The 14,513-nt window shown below is 39.0% G+C and overlaps 1 protein-coding gene across 10 annotated transcripts in view; it reads left to right on the forward strand.

Moving 5' to 3' along the window:
• Positions 1-816: 816 nt before the first annotated feature.
• The window catches only part of LOC145286010 (DENN domain-containing protein 1A-like), a 798,566-nt gene continuing 784,869 nt past the window's right edge, over positions 817-14,513 (forward strand). For 3 of the 10 annotated variants that reach the window (XM_080134619.1, XM_080134620.1, XM_080134616.1), the window contains exon 1: positions 861-1,392. In XM_080134619.1, coding sequence (XP_079990745.1) covers positions 1,376-1,392 — 17 coding nt within the window. In that variant the 5' untranslated portion in view covers positions 861-1,375. Of the gene's footprint in view, positions 1,393-14,513 lie in introns of all 10 variants that reach the window. The other 7 variants (XM_080134611.1, XM_080134613.1, XM_080134614.1 and 4 more) reach the window with 7 other exon arrangements.

The following is a 14,513-nucleotide window of genomic DNA, read 5'->3' on the forward strand; positions in this document are numbered from 1 at the left end:
GTTGTTTTAATTTGCAATTATTTATTGATCTTTTATCTTCAATTTGCGATATATAAAACTTTTGGTGAGTAAATTAATTATTAAAATATTAATAGACATTTCAAAATGGGGGGGGGGGAATTAAAAAAAAAAAAACGTTTGTCTAAAATATTATATTCGGTTCATTGGAAAGAGTATAAAATTTCACATTGACTCATTGAAAAATTGATAGATTTTTAAAGTTTAAAAATTGAAAAAAAAAATTCACTCGTAAAATTGAATTGATTTCATTACGTAAAAAAATAAATTGGCTGTATGAAGGCGCGCCGACACTTTGTAAAAACTTTTTTTTTTTAATAAAAAATAATACTTCTATTATTTTTTATACAACTTTAATAGTTATTTTTGAAGTATATTCCATAAAGAAAATAAACAACCCACTTTTAAAAGAGAAATCACGAGTTTTTTTTTTTAAATATTTTATTCGCAGTTTCGTGTTAGGGGGTGTCAAAAATTCCCCAGAAATTCTGATACACCTACAGATGATGCACTAGTTCAGATGTGGCAACAATACTCCATGCATAGACGTTTGTAAAAATATAGGATGCTCTCAGGTGTGAGTAATTTTCTAACACGATAGTGGGAGCCCATATTCTTTGCAGCTGCCTTGGCATTGTCTTCAATGTATTTGTTTCAGTTTATGCAGTCTGTGAATGAATGTTAAGCCAAACAGTTTGAAAGATGGACCCTCAGATACGGTTTACTTATCGTAATCGGTGGTTAATGTTATTATGGAGTAATTTGTTAACGATTTTTTCCAGTTGCCAGAGAAAGCAAGAGTGTGTGCGCGTGTGAGGGGGGGAGTAATATAGAGAGAGGAGTGGAAAAGGAAAAGAATGAGGGAGAGGATAGGAGAGAAAAGACGAAGTGGGAGATTCAATAAAAGAAATTTAACAATTTTGTTAATGAAAATATTCTCCAAATGATTATGGATTAATTTAAAATGAATTAGAAAAAGTTCTATTATGATGACTAAATAGGAAACATTAAACAACGTTTCGAAAAACGTCTGCTATAAAACAAAAGGTAAAGGTTATGTCAGCAATCGTAACATGTGATTATGACGTCATTCAATCTAGCAGTGATATTTATTAAATTCTACATCGTGTAATCATTTTCTACTTGAATAAAATTTTAATTTTTGTTTTCCCTTTAGAAAAACATTTCGAAAAATTGTAATATAAAACGCTTAAACGTCATGTCATCTCAATAGCAAGTCGTGAGTAATTGCAAGATGGTGGACACATAACTACTTTGTTAAAGGGATCGGTCGTCACCAAGTTGGTTGTTTCACCAGCGTCTGCATGGCAACTTATTCCCCGGATAATTTACTGAAATGGGTTCCAGATTAAGGTGAGTTAATAGCATTTGGTGTGTGTGTTTAGTAATTCGTACGCAAAGTGTTTTTTTTTTTTTTTTGCTTAGTGGGGTTGGAAAGAGGTCGGTTAAAACTAAATCTAGCAAGTTGTCAGTGTGTAGTGACCACCCACTTATTTGCTAACGATATTATTTAAAATAATGAATACATTTTATATTTTTCTTCGTAAAATTATTAAGTTAGACAATTTAATCGTGTAAAACTTGTATATTTTTAACTCTATTTAATTAAAAAAACTATTTTTCTAGTAGTAGTAGTAGTAGCAATGTCTGTTTATTGTCTTATGATTACAGAAATGTTTATTTGGGGTTGTATTACTGTACACAGATTCGAAAAAGTTGTCAAAAAAACAAATATATAACAAGTAAATGTTATCAAAGGCAAGATAAATTACTTTTCTACAAAACTGGATATAATTTTCGTGTTTTTATTCAATTTAACATGTATTTTCAGCTCCAAAAGCATACAGTGTTTACCGACGTATTGGAAAATTCAAAATGTCGGCCGACTCTCTTTAACACGGTAAGTTCGGGAAAAGGTGTTATAAATAATAAACTAGACAAAATACTATTAAAAAACATCCGATTATATGTCAAGTTATGTCACGGTAACATATATTGAGCGGATTTCTAACATTATTTTGTCTAGTTTATTATTTATTACACCTTTTTCCGAACTTACCGTGTTAAAGAGAGAGTCAGACGCCATTTTGAATTTTCCAATATATCGGTAAACACTGTATGCTTTTCGAGCTGAATAAACATGTTAAATTGAATAAAAAAACACCAAAATTATATCCAGTTTGGTAGAAAAGTAATTTATCTTGCCTTTGATAACATTTATTTGTTATATATTTGTTTTTTGACAACTTTTTCGAATCTGTGTACAGTAATACAAACCCCCAAATAAAATCCATTTAGTCATTAAAACTGCCAACTTGCTAATATTTACGATTTTTAAAAATCTAGTAATTAGAAAAAAAGAAATAGTGTACCTATTTACTATGCCTCCCCACGGGACAGAGTTAGACACCAGAGTCGTTTTTTAACGTGGAGAAAAGGTACAAAAATAAAAATTGTCTCAGTCGTGAAGGATTTCTCCTCCACCGAAAGAGAACAAGAAAATGAAGTGCAGCCTACAGCATCTGAAGAACAGATACTACACTTTGATCTTGACCAAAAAGCGCCATTTGTCTTTCATATTAATGCAAATTAAACTTGTTTTATGAGATCTTTTTTCATTAAATTGCTAGGTAAAAGTACAGAATAATTGAAAAACACTCTCCTCTCCATGTTAAGAATGGCTAGGTTTGTTTTACAATCCACAGAGGTACGAAAAAGTTGTCAAAAAACAATATGTAACAAATAAAAGTTATCAGAGGCAAGATAAGTTACTTTTCTACCTAACTGGATAAGTTTTTTTTTTTTTCTGTGTGTATGTGTTTATTTAATGTAAAATGTTTATTCGATTCGAAAAACGGTGCTAATGCAGAGTGATCCGCGCTATTTTTTAAAGCGTATTTCCACGTTCGGTGGAAGTACAGATTAATTACAAAACACCCCTTAGAATGGCTTTCAAAATAACGTTAACATAAGTGCAAAGTACCCAAAAAGTACTTTTTTTTTTTTTTTTTTTACATGGGAGTCACCACTTATCAAGGCCCGGAAGCCACTCGGGGATAAGGGTTATTGCGTGTACAGTAGTCAATGGGATAATATCGTAGTAATCGTTCGTAATGGAGATTTGATAAAGTATCTTACTTAAAGGGGCGGTTTATCAGGAATTTGTTTATGTTGGACTTGGAGACAGGTGGGAAACAGGCAAACGGAACAAAGTTCCACAGGCGTGCACTTCACTTCTATTAAATATTGTTTTTCGGGTACTCATGCAGAGAGTGCCGTGCTGAAATAACGTTATTATTTAAAAAGCCATTCTTAACATGGGGAGTGTTTTGTACCTATTCTGTACTTTAACCTTACAATTGAATAAATAAAAATAAAAACTTTAATTGAACGTGGGGCAGACCTGTACGAGAGTGCCCACCTTCAAAAATGCATGTTTTCAACCCTTTTTTTTTCTTTTTATCGACGATTATCATATATTACAGACTTAAGTATCATTAACAGAAATTAAAAAAAAAAAAAAAAAAAGTTAGTGACTTTTAAGAAGGGGTTCACTTTCTCTTTATAACGTTCTAATCAGGGTTGCCAATTTAGCGGGTAGATCTGGAGAGTTCGTTTGGAATCTAGCGGGTAAATTTTGGATCTAGCGGCTAGCGGTTTTTTTTCTCTAAAATCTGGAGATTTCGTTTTGAAGAAATTCAAACCGGAAAAAAAAACGCAAACAAATATTTAATTAGTTTATAACATATACACAGCTGACAGTGGCCAGGTCAAGACGAGGCTAAAACAAAAGTTCAGTGTTTTAATATTCAACTGTAAATTTTGCCAAGTAGGTGTGAAGTGAACACTTCAAAATAGATAAGGGTTCAGGACGTACCAATAAAAGAAAATAAAAATCTGGAAATAGCATCTCTAACTTGCGGTCTGGTGGCCCTGTTTGTTTAATTTTTTATTGCCAAGAAAAAATGTTAATTCAGGTTTATATCATGTTTTAACTAGCATATATGTCAGCCTATGTCACGGTAACATATATTGAGTGGGTTTCTAGCATTATTTTGTATATTGTGTTAGTTTAAAGTTATTTTCCCAAACTTAACATATGCAAGGAGAGCCGGTCGCCATTTGTAATTTTTATCTTAATTTTCATTTTAATAATATAAGAATGCGATATTTAGAAAGTATCAAAAATGTTTAAAATGAAATAAAACAATTTTATCAATAAACACTGTTTTTCAAACCAAATAAAGGTTTTAAAATGTGGAGAAAAAAAACTATTTAGAGGGTAAAGTAGATTACCCAGTGATAGCGTAAGCTCCGAAGGGTTGCAAAGAATGCCCTATGCGACCCCCTTAGTACGGCGAGCAGAGCAGCGAGTAACTAAGTTGAGCCAACCGTTCACCAGTAAGTCATTAACACTACTGGTACTAGTCGACACAATTCCAGTGTTGCCTACTGAAATTTTCAAAACCCCGCTAGATTCGGGACATAAAATTTCCAGAAAATCGCTAGATTTTTTACTTTTTGTAACCGAGATTTTGAAAACCCGCTAGATTAACAAAAAAAAAAAAAAAAAAATCTCCAAAAAAAGAAACATTAGATTTTAACTTTGTACCTTATATATACATTTAGTCGTTATGCAGAGTACGGAGCGTGCTTTTTTAGACATGAATTTCAAGTTAAATTCAATTTTTACGGTAGCTTTTGTTTATTAAATTGTTAAGTAAAAGTTCAGAATAATTAACAAAAAGCCCATCCTCCCACGTTAAGAATATTTTTCTAAATAATAAATAATAACATTATTTCAGTGCAATCAGTATTCTGCATTTTGTTTTTTTTCATAGGCATCACCATTTATCAAGGCCCAGGGGCCACTCGAGGATAAGGGTTAAAGAGTGTACAGTAGTGAATTGGACAATATAGTAATTGCCAGTAATGGAAATTCAGTAAATTTGTTAACTTAAGATGAACGGCTTATCAAGAACTTGTTTACATTGGACTTGAAGACAACCATATTGTAGTCAGCTGGAAAGCAGGGAAACAGAAGACAGTTTCACAGGCGTGCAGTTCTAAGAAAGATTTGTTCATGGAATCTACGTTTAGGTTTAGACACAGATAAAGAGTGGGGGGAATTATTGATAGTGTTTTCAGGTAAACAAGTGTTTCTTGTGAAAGTTTGACGAGGGGGGACCATAGATTGAAGTTCAGTCGAGCACTTGCCATGAAAATAATGATAAAGCAAAGACAAACTTGCTAAATCTCTTCTGTGAGAAAGAGGTTGCAAGGAAGAAAAAAGGACATCTCTTATGAGGCTATGAAATCTATTTTGAACTCTATCAAGGCAGGATAAGTCCTTTCTAGCAGCTCCTGCCCGGATGTGGCAGCAGTACTCGATCCTTGGACGAAGTTGGCTCATATAGATAGAGAATTGCATCAGCAGTTAGATATCTACTGGATTGATAGAAGGATCCGACCATTTTTCCAGTGGCCGTGGCAACAGATTAAATGTACATGTTTCATTTCAGATCAGGAGTAAAGGTCAAGCCCAGAAGCTTGTCAAAACATGAGGCCTCCCCAAGACGAGACCCATTCATTTCAACTGATGCCAGATGGGGATCAGAGCATTGATGATGTAAAGATAGAAGCTTGGTTTTGGATGCATTAAAAAGTGACCAGCCACCTCTTCCCCCACTGTACCACGTGCTCAAGATCAGAGGAGAGAGAATCGGAGAGAACTTGGTCGTTTACTGTCTTAGATGTGCTACATAGTGTCATCAGTATAAATGTCTACAAATGATGTAAGGATGTGATTTGGAAGATTATTAATGTAAATCAGGAGGAGAGTTGGGCCCAGGATGGAACCCTGAGGGACTCCAGCATTAATACTGTGAGCTTCTGATTTCTGCCCATCAACTACTACTCTTATGAACCTATCAGAGAGAAATGATTTGATAATTGAGAAGACATTTTTAGCTATACCATAGCTGGAGATCTTGTGAAGTAGACCTTTATGGCATACCTTATCAAAGGCTTTTGATATGTCAGGAATAATTGCCCTAGAAAGGTTGCCTCTGTCCAGAGATTTGCTAATCCTATGAGATATAACTGTAAGCACATCTGCTGTAGATCAAGCAGAACAGAAACTATATTATGTGTCACTAAGAAGGTTATTTTTGCTGAGATGGTTGATTACTTCTCTATTTAACAGATTCCAGCAACTTACTCATGATGCACAGGAGATTTATTAGCCTGTACTGAGAGGGGGATGAACGATCACCTGAATTCTTAAATACAGGGCAAACTGATGAGATTTCCAGGGTGATGGGAAGCAATTCTCCTTAAGACAACGTTTAAACAGTTTTGTAAGTATGGGTGCTAGTTCTGGTTGAAGTTTTTTGAGTACTATAATTGGAATACCGTCAAGGCCGGCTGCTTTACTGGAATCAAGGTTTTTGATTAGCTTGGCAACATCACATACTGATATTTTTATATCACATAGCATGTTTTCTGATACAGGAGGAAATATTGGGGGTTGGCGGCCATTGTCGCAAAGGGTAGAATTAGCTGCAAAGTTCTTGGCTAAGAATTTGGCTTTGTATGATGCTGACGAGATTACCTCAGGTCCATTGATGATAGTTGGGATAGAGCACACATTTCTGTTCAGGATTCTGTTTGCTATTTGCCAAAACTAGTGGGAACCAAGCCACTGCTCAGCTACTTTGGACTTGACGGACTGAGCATACAACTCTTTGCGTACTTTATTACTTTTTTTACAATGGTTGCTGGCAGTCCTGAAAGCGGCTTTAGTCTCGGTACATCTATTACGTTTTGAATCAATGGAAAAAGTGATTTCTGTGCGCAATGGCAGCAGCACATTCTGGAGAGAAACACGGCTGACTGTTAGGTTTTTGCTGGAACTTTTTGAGGGTATGAAACGGTCAATACCTACAATTAACCATTCTATCAGGATTGATACTATAGAGGACACATCCTTTTTAAACATGGAACGCAGAGGTAGATCTGATATAAATAAATGTACGGAAGCTATTCCAGTCTGGCATAGAGTATCGATATACTGTACGATGGAGAGGTACGTCTGAAGACTTATTACATTTCATTTTTATCTTAATTGATACAACAGAGTGATCGGAAGATCCAAGTGGTGACAGAACGGAAGCAATCTTTTTTTATTTTTTTTTTATTTTCTCACAAAAATGAGTAAAAACACTAAAAACTTGTCCATACAGATAGAAGAGTAATTTATCTTGTCTTTGATAACATTTGTTATCTTTATTTTCTCACACCTTTTTCGAATAGTAAAACAACCCCAATAATTGATATGGGTAATGTTGATTTAATCTGTATTTATAAAATTATTGAATGTAAAAAAACTCCCAAAATTTCCAACCTTTTAATACATGAGGATTTACTTAGTGAACCCTCATGTAAACTTCAGAAATTATTTTCTATTTTTTTAGCGATTACGTGAGAATACTGAAAACAAAACACTTATTTAAAATTTAGAATGGGAGATTAGTTGCGCAGTTAAATTTAACTTAACCCCCCCCCCATATTTCTGAAGCATTTTAACATTTTAGAGCGATTAACTAAATTTTAACCACTAACCTTAACTGCAAAGTTATAAAACAACCCATGCTTTAGTAAGGAGAACCCCAACCCCAAAAAATAACGTACAGATTTATCATCCATTGAAAAAAAAATAAAAATGATTAGTTGATCTAAAAATAATGGGCCAGATATGGAGGAATCAATTTTTGTTAAATTTATATGCAAACCTGATCTCCAATTTACATTCTAAAAATTTTTTTTTTTTCACAAAAGATAACTGAACACAAAAAAAAAATAACATTACTGTTCAATAAATTGACTATTGCAGTTGCACACACCTTTTATGCATTTTGTTTAAATCTTTAAAGAATTATTTTTCGTATTACCATCCAGACTTAGGGTTATTAGTAGGAAGGGCATATTTTCTTTTCTGACTTTTAACAATGACATATATTAAAGTTTAACGAGGGACATTCACACGGGCTGTAAAATAATCAAAAGAACTGTAGTAGTCAATAACACACAACAACAACAACAATAATAATAATATCAACACTTACCAAGGGTCCAGCTTATGCACAAGACAATATTTATTTGCATAAATATATATACAAAATGTGGCACAAGGCCAAAAATAGGGGGGGGTTAATGTGGACCTATCTAACATAAAGTTAACTTAACTAGACTCTTTCACCAGAATACCAGAATCACTCTATGGGAATCCTAATTATAACCCGAAAAATGATATATACATCATTGGGGGGGGGGGCTAAAAAATGATATATACATCAGTGGGGGGGGGGGCTAAAAATTTTATATACAAAAAAGAATGAAATATTTACAATGAAAAAATAGTAGTTAGTAAAAGAGCCCCCCCACTACTAATTGTGGCAGATAGAAAGCTTTGTCAATCGAAAAGACACAGGTCCACACGAAAACTGACTTTATTGAATAAACACCACAAAAACGACCTGCATCACTGACAAAGCAGTCCATCCGTCACCTAATTGGGGTCGGGAATGGGGATTATCGAACCTAAGGTGGGGGGGGAAAAAAAAGGGTGGGGGGACAAGGGCAAACTAAAAGAGGGACTGGGACGATGAACACATACATACTCTAGCTAAGCTAAAAAATCAAACAATAAAGCCTAACTAACCTATACTAAACTAATCGGTCTGATACTGATGTCTTGTTAGTTCATGACACCCAAAATCCTTTTTGACCTAAATCAAATCAGAAACGAATTCAAGGCCAGCTCCAGTCACTCTACACAGTCGCGAAGCTTTCACCCACCTTTCGTTGAAATTCACAGGAGTGAGTTTCACCTTCTCCAGCTTAATTCGAATTTTCAACCGATGCTTGAACATGAGAACAAGCTGGGGAGCAGTGAAGGTCTCATCTCCGTAAACCTCCTTCTGTCGTGTCGACCAAATCACGCCTCTCATAACAGCTAGCAAACACAGAAAAACATAACGTTCCTCTTTCTTCATACTCGGCGCCCAATTGCAACACGGGGAAACCGCATCCAGTACAAAAAAACGCCCGTTTAGTATGCGAACCATGAAGCTCTCAACTAACTCGCATAACGGTCGAACGATAGTGCAGCGGAAGAAAGCATGGCTTAGGTCTTCCTCCCAATCTCCGCATCGGTCACAACTAGGTGTCATTGTAAAACCCGCTATGAAAAGTTTTTTGTGAACCCGGAGGGCATCTCGGATTACCAGCCAGGTGAGCGATGCCTCGCAGTTATCGAAACAGCTCATCCCGGGCGCCCAAGGCCATATCGAGCGACGCTCCTCATTCGTGAAACCGAACTCCTCAATCTTTTCGTCTCGGACAGATCCCCTCACTAAAACCCTATATAGCGCTTTGCAAGACAACAGCCAGGTGTCAGAGAGGCTTTCATTCACCCGTTGAAGGAACCTCAACGCCTGTGGACACTCGTAATAGAAATGGCATTCGTTTCGGGGCCTCCTGCGTGCCTCCCCCTCAGCCGAATGCACACTCTCCAAAGCCGGAAAGGCTTTCTTAGTGTCTTCCATCCAGAAGACACCGTTCCCTAAGTCAGGTGTACACATTCGGTCCAGGTATATCAGCCTTAGAGTGTGTCTACGTATTTTAATATTAGGCATACCCAGACCGCCTTCAGACGGATGAAGGCAACAGATCTCCCGAGCAACCATGGCTTGCTTTCCGCGCCATAAGAACGCGAAAAGAGCACGCACTAGTTCAAGTAGTGAGAACTCCGGGAGTGGAAGCACTGATAGACGGTATAGGATCAGGGGGTAGATATGAGTATTGCATACCTCCGCCCGACCCTTTAAAGTTAGATTTCTCAAAGACCACAAATGAGCTGTGGTCTTGACCGCTTTCAACACTTCCGACCAATTTTTCTCCAGCTGGAGGTCGGGGCCAAACCAGACGCCGAGTAGCTTGCAGGGCCCATCAGTCCAGCCAAAGGGCTCTTGAAGGGGCGTTCCCCTCCAGGCACCAACACGTAAGCCAATAGACTTAACGTGGTTGATTATGGCCCCTGTTACCTGTGCATACCGTCTTGTTTCCATGTCGACGACTCTAATCTCGGCATTGCTCGTTACAAGCACAGTCACGTCGTCGGCATAGGCGGTATACTTTACTGGGGTAGAACCACCTGGCAAAGTAATCCCGCGAAGGACCGGATTCACCCTAAGCTGGCGCAAAAAGGGCTCAAGCGCGATGACATACAGCATGGGTGATAACGGACAACCTTGACGAATAGATCTTGTTAACCTGAAGGGCTTCGATCTCACCCCATTCACCTCCACCATAGCACCGGGGTTAGCATACAAGAGGCGAATCCATGAGCGAAACTGGGGTCCAAACCCAGCCGAGCAAAGAATAGCCCCTAGGTAACGATGGTCCACCCTATCGAATGCTTTGGACTGATCTAAATTGATCAGCGTATCGCGTGCAAATTATCTTGAATCGTCCGGCCCTTAACAGAACACGTCTGTTCGGGACTTATGAGACGATGTAAAACAACCTGCAGACGATTTGCTAAGATCTTGGCCAAAATCTTTAACTCTGTGTTTAACATCATTAAGGGCCGGAAATTGCTAATCCCATCCCCTCCATTTTTATCTTTGCGAAGCAATTTAATGATCCCCCTGGTAAAGTACTGAGGTATAGACCCGTTCCTAAACCAGGAGTTGAAGAGTGTGGCCAGCAAAGGAATAAAAATGGGCTACAGCCTCAAGTACACCTCGTAAGGCAGACCATCAATCCCAGGGGTCCTGTCTAGCCCGATTTGTTTCAGAGCCCCAAGGACTTTTTCCTCTTTTATGCTACCTTCACACGTAGCTGCTTCGGTCGCTTCAAGGCGAGAAAAGTCAGCTAAATACGTGTCAAACTGTTCAATCTCCAGGCCGGGCTCCATGGTAAAAAGCTCCTGCAAATGAGCTCGAAAACCCTCCAGGATTCCATCATTTGATGTTACGGTTCGTCCTTCCGGCAATGTGACACTGGCGATGTGTCGATCAGTCGCACGTACGCACGTATGCATTGATGCGGCCATGTTTGTTGCCTCGTTCGGCACTCTTTTTAATCTAGCCCTAACTACTAGACCCTGGTCCTTCCTGTTATCCAGGGAGTCCAGTTCAGCCTTAATTAAAGTATAACTATCACTATCCCCCTCCTCCACCGCCCTTTTTAATCTATCATCTAGTGCCGCTTTCGCTGCTCTAGAACTAAGATTGAGTCGATGACTAAAATCAGCAGCGAAGGACCTAATTACTTGTTTAAGTTTTCCCCACCACTTATTCCCGATAATGGCTCCCGTCAATTCCCTCTGTATTGTTAGTAAAAGCTGTTCCCGGAAGCCTTTCACGTCAAATGACGACGTGTTGAACTTCCAGTAACTAGCCATCCTAGGTTTAACGCTATCTAAGTTTACCCGAACCCGGACTAACCTATGGTCCGAATAAACTATGCTATGAAAACTTGGACAGTCTAAAAGCCCTAAGTCGACTCTCCTAACTAAGAACCGATCGATGTAACTCGAAAGTTGCACCGGATCGGAGCCGCGTCTAGCTGTCCAAGTCCAAACTACATCCCCGGGCTTTTCGTTTCGAAATTTATCGACAAGATCAAACTTGTCGATAAAGTCTCGAAACGCCTTAGCATCCCGGTTCTGGTTAGTAGCCCTTGAAGTATTACCCCCGCGATCTAAATCGGGATCCAGGACCGCGTTCCAGTCTCCCGCTAGAACTATCCGCCGAGACGAATTCATGAAGGGCTCGATCCCTCGGAAAAAGGAAACCCTCTCGCTATAGCTATTGGGAGCATAAACCCCAATAAATCAAAATGACACATCCTTTACGGTAACATCCAGCACGTGCACTCTTCCCTCTGGATCAGCATAGACTGGGTCACACGAAGCATCAAGAGCGCGTCTAACTAGCCAGGAAACACCCCTCGAGTGGGAATCAAAATGTGCTGAATAGAGCTGAAAGTTCCTAAGCAGTACACTCTGATAACCACTGGGAATGAAGTGCGTTTCCTGTATACAGCATATATCCACCCCGAGGCGTTGAAGGTCGCGTGCAACTCGAAGTTTACGAGAGGCGTCCCTCAACCCTCGGACATTCAAAGTAGCTAACCTTAAAGCCATTGTGATCTATCTAGGGTTGGGTATCCTTAACAAACATGGACGGTGCCAAGACACCGACAGCTGTCCCCAATGATCCAGAGGTCATCTCATTAGTGATGGCCCCATCAGGGGACAGACCACCGATGTCTAGAGGAAATGTTAACTTAATCGCTCTATAAAGTGAAGGGTGGATTTTTATGGGGACCCGTCCAACACAGTTTCTCCATTTTAAGTATGTCGGAGTCGCTAAAAAAGGCTGCTGGAGGAATGATATTAAAAGCAGAGTTTGCTTCCTCCAGCATAGTCCAAACTCCTTTGGCCTCTTCACGACTTCTAACCACAGTTAAAAGCCTTTTGGCATTGGGAAAATTTTCTGGGTTTGTAATGTCCAGTTTGTTTATCTGCTTCACCGCGTAGAGGTTTCAGTAGTCTTTTCTACCATGATTTTTTGATATGGCCTCTATATCAGCCGTGATCTCACACACGTCTTTGCCCTGGAAAAAGGGGGTCTTTTCTTTTTTTGGTCTTTTTCCAGGGAGGGACTTCTTTGTCTTTTCTTTTCAGAAGTAGAAGGGCGAGGTGATGGAGGAGGGGGCATGTCAATTTTCATAGGGGAAGCGGGGGGGAGTTTTTGGGTGTATTGTTTGGGGAGCAGAATGGAGACGGTTTAGGGGACAGTTTAGGGGTCTTTTTGGATGGGGAGCCAAGGGTTGTCAACTTTGGGTCTCTTTTTGGTACGTTTGCGGGAGAGAGGGGTGGCGCTTTACGGGGTGATCTTTTCTCTTTTGGAGGAGGGGCAGGCTTTTCGGGGAAGAGAGATTCGGGAAAATCTAATATCTTTTTCTCTTTTTCTTTTTCTTTTTTCTTCTCGCTTTGCTTGCGCTTTTCATCAAGCGAGTCCTTTAGTTTTAGCAGGGCCTTAAACTTGTTGCCCCCCGGGTCTTTACTGGTCCTAATGTCTAATATCTGCTCTTTGGTCAGTTTATCCGCGTACGTTTTACGAGGCGATTTAGTAAACGGTACCAGTGTCCATTCTCTCTTTTTGGGCGATTCCATCTCGGAGTTGAATTTTTCCTCGAATTCTTCTGTTGTGATTTCTTTAATCACTTCAATTGTTTTGCTTGTATTTGGCGTTCTAGCCTCAGGTTCGAGGTGCCCAACAACCACCTCTTTAGGGTTTGTTGTGTTTGTCACATTGGTTTTTATCTTTTTCGGACAGGTGTAAGTTAAGTGACCTACTTCACTACAAATCCAGCAGGTCGGCCTCCTCCCTGTGACCACAATGGGGAGTTTTTCAGCTCCCGCTTCCAGGAAGTAGGGTATTTCGAGGAAAGCTTCTTTGTTTAATAGGATATCGAAGGACCAGACTCCGTTGTACTGGTCCACCTCTATACCAGTGATATCACCGAATTTCAGGAGGTAGGCAGCTAGATATTCACCTGGGACCGCCCCTGGAACTTCGAAAATGGAAACAGTCGTTCTCCTCCGTCCTAGGTACTCCATTCTTAATATGTAGTCTTGTGTAATGATTTCCTTTTTGGTTAGTGCGACGCATTCTTCCTCTGTTTTAAACAGGGCGGCCCAGGTATTGTAGCCTCTACATTTCGTTACACAATCCGCACGCATTCCTGCCGTTGCCAGTAATTTGGTTACCGTTTCCTTAGTTGACCTGATCAATTTTTTGGTCTTGCGATCAATCACAAAAAGTGAAATCGTTTTCTTGGCAAATTCCTGTAGCCGTGGTGCTTCCAAAGTAACTCCCGTGTCTGTAACATATTGCAGACATTTCCTTGCTTCCGTTAAAAAGTTGTTAACATCAATTTTAACTTTGGGTGGTTTCGCCCACCTATTCTTTTGTTCGCCACTTTTGTCCTCTTCCGACGGCACATTGCTGGCGGACGCCATGGCCGACGGGTAAGAGAGGGGAAAAAAATAAAAAATAAAAAAAAAGGGGGGGTAAAAGTCCCGTTCAAAAATAACAGCAGGAAGATAACCGCAATAACAACTTTAACAAATAAAACAAATTTAACACGGCAATAACAATTATAATAACAATATGTGAAACAATCGCAGGAAAAAATAACAAACCAACGTGACGATAAAGACTCGGCTTATGCACAAGACAGACACCAGATTGAGCTGGACTGAGGGCTTGTATTTATGTACAAGCATATCCAATCAGGTGATTCAGCCAATCATAATCCAAAGAATAGACTGGCTCATGTGTGCACAATGGAATCTCCCATTATGCCATAAATAGTTCTCCTCTTTCATGAGAGGT

This window comes from Euprymna scolopes, chromosome 10 (assembly GCF_053919585.1).
Source record: "Euprymna scolopes isolate OS-2025 chromosome 10, ASM5391958v1, whole genome shotgun sequence".
NCBI classification, from domain to species: domain Eukaryota; kingdom Metazoa; phylum Mollusca; class Cephalopoda; order Sepiida; family Sepiolidae; genus Euprymna; species Euprymna scolopes.